This window comes from Siniperca chuatsi, linkage group LG18 (assembly GCF_020085105.1).
Source record: "Siniperca chuatsi isolate FFG_IHB_CAS linkage group LG18, ASM2008510v1, whole genome shotgun sequence".
NCBI classification, from domain to species: Eukaryota; Metazoa; Chordata; class Actinopteri; order Centrarchiformes; family Sinipercidae; genus Siniperca; species Siniperca chuatsi.
Window position 1 is genome coordinate 21,010,008 of NC_058059.1, and position 15,798 is coordinate 21,025,805.

Consider the following 15,798-nt stretch of genomic DNA (forward strand, 5'->3'; position numbering starts at 1 on the left):
GGGTGGGTGCCCGACGGCGAGCGCCTGGTGGCCGGGCACAGCCCGAAGGAGCGACGTGGGGCCGTCCTCCCGTGGACCCACCACCCGCAGGAGGATCCGTAAGGGGCCGGTGCAGAGAGATCTGGGCGGCAGTCGAAGGCAGGGGCTTCGGCGACCAGATCTCCGGACACAGAAACTGGCTCTAGGGACATGGAATGTCACTTCGCTGGGGGGGAAGGAGCCTGAGCTTGTGCGGGAGGTTGAGCGTTACCGGCTAGATATAGTCGGCCTCGCCTCCACGCACAGCCTGGGCTCTGGAACCCGTCTCTCTCGAGAGGGCTGGACGCTCCATTTCTCTGGCGTTGCCGGGCGGGGAGAGGCGGCGGGCTGGTGTGGGCCTGCTCATAGCCCCACAGCTCAGCCGTCACGTGTTGGAGTTTACCCCAGTGAACGAGAGGTTCGCGTCCCTCCGCCTCCGGGTGGGGGACAGGTCTCTCACTGTTGTGGCGGCCTACGGGCCGAACAGCAGTGCAGAGTACCAGGCCTTCTTGGAGTCCCTGGGAGGGGTACTAGACAGTGCACCACCCGGGGACTCCGTTGTTCTACTGGGGGACTTCAACGCCCACGTGGGCAACGACAGTGACACCTGGAGAGGGGTAATCGGAAGGAACGGCCCCCCTGATCTGAACCCGAGCGGTGTTCAGTTGTTGGACTTCTGTGCTAGTTACAGTTTGTCCATAACTAACACCATGTTCAAGCACAAGGGTGTCCATCAGTGCACGTGGCACCAGGACACCCTAGGCCGGAGGTCGATGATCGACTTTGTTGTCGTATCATCTGACCTCCGGCCGCGTGTCTTGGACACTCGGGTGAAGAGAGGGGCGGAGCTGTCAACCGATCACCACCTGGTGGTGAGTTGGATCCGCTGGCGGGGGAGGAAGCCGGACAGACTTGGCAGGCCCAAGCGTATCGTGAGGGTCTGCTGGGAACGTCTGGCGGAGCCCTCTGTCAGCAGGGTCTACAACTCACACCTCCGGGAGAGCTTCTCCCAGATCCCGGGGGAGGTTGGGGACATTGAGTCCGAGTGGACCATGTTTTCCACCTCCATTGTCGATGCGGCGGCTCGTAGCTGTGGTCGCAAGGTTTCTGGTGCCTGTCGCGGTGGCAATCCCCGAACACGGTGGTGGACGCCGAAGTAAGGGATGCCGTCAGGCTGAAGAAGGAGTCCTATCGGGCCTTGTTGGCTCGTGGGACTCCCGAGGCAGCTGACAGGTACCGGCAGGCTAAGCGTGCTGCAGCCCGTGCGGTCACAGAGGCAAAAACTCAGGACTGGGAGAGGTTCGGAGAGGCCATGGAGGAGGACTATCGGTCGGCCTCAAAGAAATTCTGGCAAACCGTCCGACGGCTCAGGAGGGGAAGCAGTTCTTCACCAACACCTTGTACGGTGCGGGTGGAGAGCTGTTGACCTCGACTGGGGATGTTGTCGGACGGTGGAAGGAATACTTTGAGGATCTCCTCAATCCCGCTGTCACGTCTTCCGAAGAGGAAGCGGAGGCTGGGGACCGGAGGCGGACTCATCCATCACCCTGGCCGAAGTCACTGAGGTTGTTGGCAAGCTCCTTGGTGGCAAGGCTTCGGGGTGGATGAGATCCGTCCTGAGTATCTTAAGTCTCTGGATGTTGTGGGACTGTCTTGGCTGACACGTCTCTGCAACATCGCGTGGCGTGTCTCTGGGACAGTGCCTCTGGACTGGCAGACCGGGGTGGTGGTCCTCTGTATAAGAAGAAGGGGACCGGAGGGTGTGTTCCAATCACAGAGGGATCACACTTCTCAGCCTCCCGGTAAGGTCTATTCCAGGGTACTGGAGAGGAGAATTCGTCCGATAGTCGAACCTCGGATTCAGGAGGAGCAGAGTGGTTTTCGTCCCGGTCGTGGAACACTGGACCAGCTCTATACTCTCCATCGGGTGCTCGAGGGTTCATGGGAGTTTGCCCAACCAGTCCACATGTGCTTTGTGGATCTGGAGAAGGCATTCGACCGTGTGCCCCGGGCGCTTTGTGGGGAGTGCTCTGGGAGTATGGGGTCCGGGGCCCTTTGCTAAGGGCTGTCCGGTCCCTGTATAACCGGAGCAGGAGCTGTGTTCGCATTGCCGGCAGTAAGTCAGACCTGTTCCCGGTGCATGTTGGACTCCGCCAGGGCTGCCCTTTGTCACCGGTTCTGTTCATAATTTATATGGACAGAATTTCTAGGCGCAGTCAGGGGCCGGAGGGTGTCCGGTTTGGGAACCACAGGATCTCATCTCTGCTGTTTGCAGATGATGTCGTTCTGATGGCTTCTTCAAACCAGGACCTGCAGCATGCACTGGGACGGTTTGCAGCCGAGTGTGAAGCAGCTGGGATGAGAATCAGCTCTTCCAAATCTGAGGCCATGGTTCTTGACCGGAAAAAGGTGGTTTGCTCTCTTCGCGTGGGTGGGGGAGTCCTTGCCCCAAGTGGAGGAGTTTAAGTATCTCGGGGTCTTGTTCACGAGTGAGGGACGGATGGAGCGTGAGATTGACAGGCGGATCGGTGCAGCGTCTGCAGTGATGCGGGCGCTGTATCGGACCGCTGTGGTAAAGAAGGAGCTGAGTCGAAAGACAAAGCTCTCGATTTACGGTCAATCTACGCTCCTGCCCTCACCTATGGTCATGAGCTTTGGGTAGTGACCGAAAGGACAAGATCGCGGATACAAGCGGCGAAATGGGCTTCCTCCGCCGAGTGGCTGGGCGCTCCCTTAGAGATAGGGTGAGGAGCTCAGTCACACGGGGAGCTCGAGTAGAGCCACTGCTCCTCCACGTCGAGAGGAGCCAGCTGAGGTGGCTAGGGCATCTGATCCAGATGCCTCCTGGACGCCTCCCTCGGGAGGTGTTCTGGGCATGTCCCACCGGGAGGCGGCCCCGGGGAAGACCCAGGACACGCTGGAGGGACTATGTCTCTCGGCTGGCCTGGGAACGCCTCGGGATCCCCCCGGAGGAGCTGGAGGAAGTGTCTGGGGCGAAGGAAGTCTGGGAGTCCCTGCTTAGACTGCTGCCCCCGCGACCCGGCCCCGGATAAGCGGAAGAAGATGGATGGATGGATGGATGGATGGACCCCATTTCTCAGAGTAAGAAGCTGATAAAGGAACTAGAGGCAGTATCCCAGCAATAGACACATTCACTTATACAAACATAAAAAACATATACACACAGCCACTCACACGCAAAAACATGGAAATGCATGCAAACGTATACACGTACGCATTAAGATGTACATGCACACATAAACACACACACGCACGCACACACACACGATTCCCATCACTTTGGATTGTTTCATCTGGGAGATCAAAAGACCCCATCAAACAACATGTATTTCATCAAGGCCAGTCTCTAGGATGTGGGTATGAAATGGATGCACAGCATGGTTCAAACAGCATGATACAAGACCAACAATAGCATAGTGCTGACACCTTCTAATAACAGTCAGTATCAAAATCATGTACTGTATGTATTGCAGAGGGCAGTGGAGCAGGTAAAAACTGCTGTAAATCCAATATTCACTCTCCTTTTAGCTCTGTTCTTGGTCTTCACCAACTCCTGAGCTGCTAAATGCTCCATCACCAGCTCGTTGCTAACTTTGTTATTATACCATTTGGTACAAGGCAGGTAGTGTGCAGAGGGTTTTTAGAGCTTTTCTCTAAAAACAACATCCTGCTGCACCAAGAAACAACACTGATGAGAGCGGTGAGAGAGAACCAAACAGTAAAGATGTGCTCCAGAAAACCAAAACAATGAGTAAAAAGATGCTAAAAAACTCCATAGAGCTAAGGGGAATCGGGAGATAATTGTCTGTGGGTTCATCACTACAAGCGATCTATTTCACATAACACTCATTTGATCCACTTTTAATATAAAAACATTACTTATAGCTGCCTTAAAATTGCCTAAAGTTAAAGCGGCTACAATAGATATTTCTACAATAACAATGATGATGTAAAAACAATGTGAAAGGGGTTACTCGTAATGACAGAGAATTATCACCCAAATCTGCAGCTCCCCTCATCTTTATGGAGCTTTATAGTGAGTTTCACCTCATTGTTCAGCTGTACGGTCCACAACTTTTTACAGTTTTGATTCACTCTCACAGCATCGTTTTCGGCTGCAACAGCCAGCTGTTTTTCGCAAAAAAGCTCTAAAACCCACTGATCGCTCCCTGCTCGGCACCAAACAGTGGCCACAAAAATGATCGCAGGTTTAACCATACCTTAACCCGAGTTACCATGATGAGTATTAAGGAGTCCTTGAATTTCCCAGTGGACTTTTAGCATGCTAGCAGCATGGCTCTATGGATGGCAGTGTCGGTCGGTCTGTTGGTCAGACCAACACTTTGGTCCGGTACTAAAATATCCCAACATCTACTAGATTGATTGCCATGAAATTTTGTGCAGATATCCATGATGCCGGGAGAATTAATCCTACTGACTTGATCTCCTGACTTTTCCTCTAGTGCATGAGGTTGACCTTTGTGGTTTTGAGCAAAATGTCTCAACAGCTATTAAAGGACTGCCAATAAATCTGCCATTAAATTTGGTTCCTAGATTTATGTGTCCCTCAGGATAAATTCCAATCATTTTAGCAATCCCTTCCCTTTTCATATAGCACCATCAACAGGTCAAAATTTTTATTTGTCCAATACTTTGGTTTATGTCCAGATACCTGCAAAACTAATGACATTCCCATCAGCCTCAGCTGTACTTTGTATTTGGTGCTAATTAGCACATGTTAGTTGCTAAAACTCTAAACTAAGATGGTGAACATACTAAACCTGCTTAGCATTAGCATATTTGCATTTTCTTGTGTTAGCATGCTGACATTAGCATTTAGCTCGAAGCACTGTCTCACAGAGAAGCTGGCATGGCTATGGACTCTCAGTCTTGTTAATGTATAAGAAAAAGTATAAGAAACACTTTAATCCCACTGTTGTTTCAGTCACTGGTGGTCAAGACAATTAAATAATTCACTGCAGAAATAAACCAAAACTATGCTGTCTCTACTACTGGATCCTGTGCTGATTACATATGGCAGACAAAGTGGTCCTCAAACCCATATTTGAAATACCTGCTTCAGGGCATTATAACCTTTCTGGCCAGAATATAAATATCTCTTTAAAAGGGAAAATGCTGAATTGCTGCTATTTGTGAAGTCCAGGGACACGGCATGTATTGTTCACATAATTTACCTTGGCAATACGGGCTGAACAACTCTGTTTTATTATCGGTACCTACTGCCCTGCTCTGCTGTAAATAAGAAAATAAGGGCTGGATAGTGGAGTGAAATTAATTAGGTAACCACTTGTATTGTCATGTTTCTTTGACAACTACAATGTAAAAGAGGAGAAAATCTATCAAAAACAAATGATTTCTTGTGAATCTCACAATTAGCTTGTTCTCTGCTCTCTCCCCACATTCAGGGATTTCTAAATGAACTGTCAGTGTAACGTCTCACACCTGATGAGACTCATTGCTTTTAAATCTGCTCTCTCTTTGCACAACCAAAAGGTTATTGATCCCCTACAACACCTCAGCTAGGAAATCAGGACAGGCTCAAACCGCATCAGCATGCATGTGTTTTTTTATTTTGTTTTTTTTTTTTACAATAGACTAATGGAAGGGTGGATGAGATTGTTATGTATTACCAGAAATCAGAAATGTCATGGTATGTTTGCAACTATAGGAATGTTGAGGAAAATCTTTTAGAAAAACAGATTTTTGTATCAAATTCCTAGCTCTCATTGTATTTGTGTTTGGCAATGACACACAGAATCTGAGAGGGCAGATGTGAACACATTCCTGAGGTGTACTGCAAGGTACATTTGCAAAGACACCAGTCATATAGCAACATCAACGACGGCTCGGATTGAACTTGGGACCTTTGTCACGTCACCTTGATTTCACAGTAAACTGTGGAGTACAGCACAAACTATCTAAAATGCATTTGCACAAAAATGGTGCAGGTCCCACGCATGATGCTCTCAAGAAGGGAAGTTTTAAAAACGTTGCTGAGTTTTGTACAAGGACAACTTTTCAAGGGAAAAAATACAGTAAAGCAGTATTTCTGACCTCTCTTTGCAATGCAGTCTTTAGTGTATTTAGTGTGTTTAACAGTCATCTAATCCAGCCCACAGTCCCACCTCAACAGTTGCAGTGTGGCAGCTCTCACAGTTGGGGCAGTTTTTCATCAGAAGGAGTTATTTCTCTGCACACACTGGATAAGAGACTGGATAGGAAGGCAAGTGTCCTGTAAATTCTTGGAGAGGATGAAAGCAACCAAGTGGTCATAAATTTCCCAGGCAGACTAGTGGAAATGCTTTTTCACTCACAACCACCACACAGTCTTTAATGCTGCAGGTATTACAGGCATGAAATCCACATATCAGATTATTCATATGCTGTTATAGCTGCAATGCTTTGACTGACACCACTAATATAGTGTCATAGTGTGAGTGTAGTTTAAATGATAACAATACAGTGAGTGAGTACAGTGTCCTCACCAAAAAAAAATGACAGCATTGGTTATTGGTTCAAATGCTTTTAAATCACGTAATGACTGTCCTTTCTCATTCACAAAGATGGAAGAAGCATGATGTTGTTATACCGCCACAACATTTTCTGTTTCACTAGTGGCATGGTTATATACAAAGACACAAGTGGATGTGATGTGTCTGCACAGTTTGAAAATGCTCATGATGATCACTAACTGGAGCAAAACATTCTTGCTTATCCTGAAGCTGTACCATCTATAGAGACAAGAGGAAGAAGAAGAGAGTCAGTGTTGGATTCTTTTATCCACAAAGACGAGATTTTCCTAACCCATGACCAAGCAGTTCTAGTCGCCTAAACTTAACCAGACCTTAACCATAGAGTTGGGAGGCACAGGTATATGAAGATTGTTGGTTTGGTGAGTAGAAGGATTTGGTTGCATATAGTGAAAATACTGCAACATCTATTAAATGTCCTGCAGACTGTTTAGACCCTTTTATCTCAGAGCTCCTAATCAGTTTGCAGTGCCCCTTATACAAACCATTTTAGTTTTTCCATCTGAAAAGGGCACCTTTGATAAAAAGGGCAGGTAATCACAGCCACTGCTGTGCACACTGGTGGTTCGTTGTAAGGCAACAGGTCAAAACAAAGGCTATAAATTACTTTTAAACCCTCTCTGGAGCCAAGTCTGGAGGAAATAATGTGTTCCTCCTTCTTTCAAAATACCTCCCACATCCATCGTTTCTCTCTTACAGTGTTGCTACAGTACATTGCCTTCCCCCTCTGTCAGGAGAAGACTGTCCATCAGAGCTTCCGTAATGAAAAGTGAGCGCTCCCCCTCAACTTCCATCCCTCTCTCTCTCTCTCTCTCTCGCCCCCTTTCATGCTCTATTGTCAGGTGCTGTCTCTTCCAACTGCTTCTTATTTCTCCAATCCAGCACTCTCTCTCTTTCTTTGCAAAGTCACAGTCAAAGTCAGCAGTAAAGACAGTAGCAGTACAGTGTACGGTGAGTGAGTTAAGGACAGCTTCATGGTATAGGGTAACAACACCAGGCCTGTTTTTGCTGATGAGGTGTTTTTGATAGCCTTGGTGGCATTAACGATGTCAAGATAGTACAGCATGTAGATTTGGTGAGCCTTAAAGTACCTGGTTTAGATTTTTGATTTTAATGCTTGAGGGTTGATCACTAAAGATTAAACCTGAGATCCTATAGATACAATCTATATGTAAAACCCCAAGTGGTCTGTTAAGTGCTGCTCTCAGCCCCAGTGCTGAAAACCTGCTATACCAGTAGTGCTCCCTGTGCTGCTGGCCAGAGCAATCACCCGTGTCTGAAAGTTGACAGTCCTGCCAAGAGGCCACGACACCAGCTCTTTATTTATTTATAACTGAAGTAAGATTATAATGAGGATTATTTTTATTATTGATTCATTTTTCAATTATGTTTTGATTAATTGTTTAGTTTATAAAATATTTTAAATTGTGAAAATTGCCCATTACGGAATGTCAGAGTCCAAGGTGATGTCTTCACACAGTCCAACCCCGCCAAATTCTGAATTTACAACATTTTACACACAACAACAACAGAGCAAAGCAGCCAATCCTTACATTTGAAAAACTGGAACCAGCATGTCTGGCCTTTTTTCTGGATAAATTAATAATGGAATGTCAAAATTGTTGTCAATTTTTCTGTTGAACCACTAACAAATTAACCGACCAGTCATTTCAGTGCTGCAATTTCTTTGTCCCCCGCGTTCTTTGTTTTGCTGTCCACTTATCATAATATATGAAAAAGTAGCAAAAGAAATGTAAATGTATGTAAAGAATCAGTTATCATTAATCAGTCAATGATCAGTTAAGGTCAAATTGTTGTCATTGTTATTACTGTATCAGTGTTTTGATTCATTTATTGAAATTTGGGATTACACATTAAAAAAAGGAAGAAAAAACATGCTCATGTTTCTTGATACTGTAACAATCCATGAGCTTTTCTTAGCCAAGACATTAAAATGTGTGTCAGACAGGTAAAAGGTGAGACTTAACAGGTACAGCTTGTTCAATCCTAATCAATGACACAAGACTGACGAAAGAGCGAGCGGTGACACTGCTGACCCATCGTCACTCTTCAATACCATTTTCCAGGCCAGTGGTGGAGTTAACACACGGTCTGATAGACAGATAGATAATCATGTCCCACGAGAAACACACAACACACAAACACACACATAGTCCTGTATTTCATGGGCACACATACACACACACAAAGAAGAAGTGACCTTCTTGTGAATCTCACCTTTCCTGCCGCAGAGGCTCCTTTGTCCACCGAGAAGCTGCAGAGAAACAGATGAAGAGGACAAACGAATCACTGGGGGGAGTGATTTACCATTTATTTATTTCACCAATTTTCTCACTGAAATACTGAAATACTCTCACTCTCAAACACACACGCACACACATACATTTTGGAGCTAGGAATGGTAAAGAGGATTTGAAATATCTTGACTGACAGCTTTTCATCTTTTTGAATTTATTTTTCATGTACCACAGGCTGAAAAATGCACAGTAGCAGATTTTTAAATCATCGTCATGGCTGTCATGTTCTTTGGAGATGTGGCAGAAAGTGCTGCACAGAAAGCCATTTTCACAGGAAACGTGAAGCTTGCATGTCTTCCAGTCAGGCTTTTCAATACATTTAAAGCACGGACATCAAAATGCATGTCATAAACACGCACACACCAACACTCTCTCTCTCTGCAAACATAAAAGCGTTTTGAAACGGGTGTCATTTTTTCAGCCCCATATACGTGCCCGAGTGAAATGACTCGAGCAGATGGTTTTACATCCTCAAGTGCCCACGAAGAAATAGACTTTAAATCCATGAGACAACTCAAAGCGCTGCCTTCGGGGCCAGAAATAACCAAAAATATATAATTAAACCGAGTCCGAAAAATACTGCTGTCCCACCTGCAATGGCACGTTAAACTCAGTGTGGAGACCTGTTTTGGGATTCAAATTCAATTAGCCCTGTTGACTTTTGAGACCAACTCAGCCGCTGATTCTCTCTTCATACTGACTTTTCAAATGTCTCCTCCCTGGCTTCTCTCTTTGTACTGCCAGATAATTGGCAGTAAGGAAAATATACTAAAAGAAACACTGTGCACTATAATCTCACTGATTTAAAATATGCAACATGGTAATGACACAAGCAAAAGAAAGCAAATTCTGTAGTAAAGTATTATTTCAGGCAAGAACATCACCTGAAATTTCAACTCCTGGTGTATTTTTTCTTATTTAAAATGATCTAATATGTGAAATCGATCCGGGAAATATTTATTCATGTAATTTTTCCTTTTTAGATTACTTAAAATTTTAAATTAAAATGCAATACTCTGTGGAAATTATGTAAATGCATTTATGACATTTATGTAAATGTATTGAAATTGGGAGTGGCGTTGTAAGTCCCAAATGAAACAAAAACACTTTTTGTTTCAGCTATGTCTTAATGTTCTTACAGAGAGATACCAGAGTGAAACTAATTAATTTATACTGAGAACAACCATCTGTCTTTATTGACGGTGTGTTGCCTCAGCAAGAAACACTATAATAACCACGACAGAACATCTAAGGGGGAGATTCGACCAGAAATTCATTGTTGATGTGAATGTTAAATACCTTTTATAGCCCCGTTTGTTTTGGAGAATCAGAGAGGCATTACAAATTGTGAGTTGTCGGGCTGACGGGTTGTGTGTTATTGAGTTGATGAGAAAATTATTCTGGCATTTACATTCAACTTTAATTTGGTTGTTGGCAATCACATTTATTCCAGGTCATGAGCTGCAGATAAGTTGCTCAGGTGTGGCATTTTGAAAGGGGCTCTGGCATTTTTCCAACACAACTGCATATTGCATTTTTCTTTCTGCGAAAAGGAGCGAATGAGAGTTCTGCCATCTGAGAGACGGGCGTCTGATCACATTAGGCGGTTAAAAACTGTGGCATCTACTTTAGTCTAAGGAGGAGAGGTGTTCTCTTCATTATCTCTGTGAAGTCTTTTTCCTGGTGCACTGCTCTCAAGTCCCAAGCTTCTTTCTTGTGCCAGTTTTCATCACTGAAACTAGCATAGTTTCAATTTTGTTAAATTGGTTAAAAAAATCAAAAAGGATCAAATCTTCTGTGATTTTGGTGGTTAAACAAGTCAAATTAGATTACTGCAGCCCACAGACACTGTATGATAAAAAGTGAAACTCTGTATTGTGTTAATAAGGTGACTAATGATAGCTTTACTTGTTGGTAACTCCCATAGCATTTGAATGCCTCTGTGTTACCTGCAACAAGGCAGGCTTAGTAAATAATCAGGATCTAATGAAAATGATCAATGTTGAAAAGCCCACTAAAAAGCCCAACAGTTAAATTAATAATTTAAAACGTGTCTACCGGTATATACAGTCATTTTATCATCCCATCTCATGCTTGGTCAATATCCAGTATCACTGATACATCAGTCTAACTCGAGAAAATTTTAGAAACTCTTTACGCACCTTTTATTTAATCAGGGACCTTTACAAAAGGGTTTGATATCACAAAGGTATCACTCTGCTACTCTTAACTTAGGCCTACTTCTCTTCTTTAGCTCTGATTCTCAGCCCAAACTGAACTGTGAAAACAGTTGTTATGTTGTGGTTTTACAGGGAGTTATGTGCTGGACTATTTCTTCTAAATTCTTGGAACCTCCGCTGGTTGCCTGGCAACCCACCAGTGACGATAAGTTTTCAGTCTTTGTGCTAAGCTTAGCTAACAGTCAATCTCGTGGCTGTAGCTTCTATTAAACATACAGACATGAGAGTGGTATCAGTCTACTCATCTAACTCTTGGCAAGAAAGTGAATACGCCTTCTTTCATAAAAAGTTGAACTATTCTTTAATTTCCTCTGACTTAATTTGGGTTAGGTTTCATTTTATTAATAGATTTTTCTTTTTACCCCGTACATGACAAAATCAATTTTCATTTTCATTTTCACTGCCACTCTGTGTTGTCTTTTTGTTAATTACTTTTCATTCATTTTGTGCAAATGTTTTTAAATCTGAGTGCTTTTGTCTGTGTGTTCAATTTCACAGAGAATTTAGCATTAGCGTTAGCAAATCAGAGTAACAGTACTCTGTTTGGGTATTTATGAGTGGGCTTGGACCAGATTTTTTAGGCCCAATCAAAACTCACCCTGCCATGCTGCTGTTGGCGGAGCTCTCTGCGATCTGCGAGCTGGCGATCCACTTGGTCTCACCCACCACTGTCCTGGCGTGCGGCAGGCGGCCCACATCTTTTACCGTCATCATCAGGTGTCGTGACGACTTCAGGACCCTGACGGCTTCGTCGTGCGGGATGCTCAGAAAGCTGCGGCCATTCACCTCCAAGATCTGGTCGCCGACCTGCAGGGAGGGGAGGGAACAGAGAGGCATGGCGGGGGGGACTGAGCAAGGCGGTGAGGATGGACCAGGCAGACACTGTCACATGCACAGGTTCACAGGTCAAAGGTCAGATGGAGGTGGTGGAGGTGTATAAAATGTTTAATAGATCAGAGCGAGATAATTAGGTTGTAGGTTTCTTGTTAAAAGTTGTGACTTTCTCAGGTTGGGCAGCGAATAGAAATAATTACACAAAGATTAAAGTGTTCTCTGCTCACTGACAGGTTCAAGACCAGAACTGTTTAATATGTAATTGAAAAGGCAGCCACATGTAATTTCACATTCTATCAAAGGGCCGAGCCTGGAGGCAGCGGCAGAAAGAGAATACTGATGTCCATACTACACGCCACCTTGGACCGTACCTCCCGTCTCCTTTAATGAGCTGATGTATTGTAGCTTTAACATCGAGTTCAACCCTCTGAGGTGTGCCAGAAACACCTTCTCAACCTCAAACTGCACTTTTCCTACGTACTTGATCTGCAAGTCTGCCTCGCTTGGCTTTATCTCACTGGGTGAGTGACTGCACTCACTCACTGCAAACACGGATAACGTTCTGTACAAGTGCTCCATGTTTGGGGTATAAAATGTGCCTCAACAAAGTGTTGATCGGCCACCACAGTTTGATTGCTAACATAACCACACAAATAAACAGTTTATACACTGCAACAGAAGTCTATAATTTCAACCTCTTATATTACAAGTGACCAACAGTGTGAAAGTCACAGTGCAGACAGTGTTAACAAATAGTCCTTTGCCCCCCAAATAGAAAGAAATGCTCTGGGTAAAGAAAAGACTGTCAGGTAATTTGGCCATCTTATTGTCTTACACTGACTCTATTAACTTTATCTGTCACCATCACTGTGTAATAAATTAGTCACACGGGATCACCACTCCCCTTTTACAAAACAGCACAGTCACTGGTCTTGTAAATTACTTTGTCTGGCATTTAGACTTGATGTAGTGTTTAGCTTTTTAAAAAAAGTCCCCAAATGTCACTTTGTGTCTCTTTGTTTTATTCCCATTTTACTCTGGTCAGCCAACCGAACCTCACAATCATTTCAATGTTCTCTCGGAGCAGCGGCCAATGCAAGCTAGAGATTAAAGACATTCAGAATCGTGTACGTTTCAGTTTCTTGGATGTTTTCCAACAACCTGAGGTGACCCAACACCATATCTGTCACACAGCTAATGCACAGCGGGACCTCTACAGCACATCTGAGGCAGCTGAGGACATTCTCCACATAAACTTCTACCTTTATCAGCTTCTGCAGTGGCACAAGTTGTAATACTATGTAGTAAGGCCATTTGATTGCAAATGGACACATAATCAAAACAGTATTTACAAATGCAATCAATTAATCAACGCTAACAAGCACCATCGCAGTGAAAACACACACTGCTGCCACAGCAGACACTTCTTCTAAACGCTTATTCGTGCTGTCAGGCTGAGCTGAAGCCTCAGGGATGAGAGACAGATTTTAAGAGAAATTACAAGCTGTTTGTTTCAGCTGTTTGCATTACAAAATGGCACAAAAAAGAGTCAATAACCTGCTTCTTATGGACTTTTTACAGTGTTTGACAACCCTGGAGCTCAGTTTATTGTGAGCTCAGCTTGGTTTATCTCAGTTTCACTTGGATTTGACACAGCTCGCGTGCCCTCATGGCTATGATGGCTATGAAACCTACACAAAAGGACACACACCACCATTTTTCTTCTTTCTGTTAGTATCTTTGTCACTTGAAGAGAAATAGCATTCTGACCAAAGAGTGGTCAGACATTATATAATCATATCATATATTTTGTTATTGTTTTCAATAAGGTTTGTGTTTTTCTCCAAACTATGTTCAGTAAATGTGCAAGCAGTTATGTTTTTTGTTAAAATGTTGAAAACGTTTTGAGCAAATGTCTGAAATTTCAGCAAAAGAAATTGTGAATCAGTATGTATCTCCATAAACTACCTTTATGTGAATACGGAAAGTATTCAGACCCCTTCGCTTTTTTCCACACTTTATTGTGTTATAATTTTAATTTAAAAACAGATTCAATTTACTTTTTTGGCAATTATTTCTACACAAAATACCCCCACAATGACAGAGCAAAAACATGGTTTTAGAAATGTTTGCAAATTTATTAATAATGAAAAACAAAAAGGAATAGTTGACATTTTTCTATGGCACTCCAAATTGAGCACAAGTGCATCTTGTTTGCGCTGATTATCCTTAAGATAATCTCTGGAACTTGATAGGCCTTTTCCACAGCAGACATTTTGACTTGTCATAGTAGGAAAAGCACAGGTGTTACAAATAACATTAATGATGGCTCCGTTCTATTTAAGTCTCCCAGTTAGCCATGATGGTGTGACAGTGAGCCACCATGCACTACACCAGAGCTGTGTCTGAAATCACTCCGTTTACTATATAGTGCGCTATGTTTACCCTCCACTGTTTTATTTGAGTGTCCAGAGAGTGAAAATGTATCCACAATGTAGTGCACTCAAAGATTCCAATATGGAACAAAGAAAGTGTGTCCATGGCATAGACACTACTTCTTGCAAACAATCCCACAATGCAATGCGTCCCATTTTATAGATGAAAAAACTACAGTTGTGCGCTACCTGTCAGTGATGACACAAAATGATGATGAATAATACATGTCTGAAATCTCAATTTACTGCTCACTATAGAGTAAACGACTGAGTGTCTTTTATATAGGGAGTAGTGAATGAGTGAACGAGGGAGTGATTTTTGACACAGGCTAGCACCCTGAAACCTAAACAGCAAACTCAGTAACTGGACAAGTGGGACTTTGTCAGGGAGGTGACCAAGAACCAAATGGCCACTGTGACAGAGCTTCAGAGAACTCCCCAAAAGGACAACTTCTCAGAAGCACTTCAATCAGGCCTTACATCTTGGCCTGCACCACTGTATCAGTCCTGTAGTTTGTTAAAGCACTGCTGTCAGATTATTTGCACCTGTTGTATTTGACAAATGAATGGAACTTTGATTCGGACTCTAATTACACGCTCATTAAATTTTATGAATTCAAAACCACACTGTTAATTACAGAGGAACCAATTAGAGAATGCCAATACACTGTATTAATCTTCCTAAGAATTTCTTTATTATTGTAATGGTTCAGGACGGATCAATCAATATTTCAGAACATGAACTCCTTCGCTGTGAAGTTATTTGTCTTCTCCTTGATCATTTTTCAAGATTTTTGCTTTTATTTGACAGGAACAGCTGAAGAGAGACAGGAGATGTGGGAGAGGCTCGAACTCAGGCTGCTGCGGCAAGGACTCAGCCTGGTACATGGGGAGCACGCTCTACCAGGTGAGCTACCAGGGCGCCCTGTTCTCCTCGATTATTAATCAGAATCAGAAATACTTTATTGATCCCTGAGGGGAAACTCTTTTGTTACAGCTGCTCACTATCACGTCAGTGCACAAAGGAATAGAAGTACTAAGCAATCAAAATATAATACACTATAATACAGGCAAGATAAATAGTACAAAGTACAAAGTGGATATGAGTATAAAATTAAAATAAGTGTAAAGTACAAAGTGGATTTACCGGCAGATGATAAGTATGTACGGTATAATAATACAATGTAATAATATAAGTAATAAGTAATAGTGCAGGAACAACAAGAAAACTTGCTGTCTGTATCATTTAACACAAACACAAAACACTAACAACCACACTGTGTATGTATACACAGTAGATATCTGCACATGCACACACACACACACACACACACAGCTTTATGTGGTTAAAACTGACACACTTGACTGTGCTGCTGCATCT

At 43.6% G+C, this 15,798-nt stretch overlaps 1 protein-coding gene across 2 annotated transcripts in view; it reads right to left on the reverse strand.

Annotated features, from left to right (window-relative positions):
• Positions 1-15,798, reverse strand: part of whrna (whirlin a) — a 143,490-nt gene that overhangs the window by 36,039 nt on the left and 91,653 nt on the right. For both annotated transcript variants that reach the window (XM_044174410.1, XM_044174409.1), the window contains 2 exons: positions 11,747-11,955; positions 8,829-8,865 (listed from right to left, as the gene is read on the reverse strand). In XM_044174410.1, coding sequence (XP_044030345.1) covers positions 8,829-8,865; positions 11,747-11,955 — 246 coding nt within the window. The remainder of the gene's footprint in view (positions 1-8,828; positions 8,866-11,746; positions 11,956-15,798) is intronic.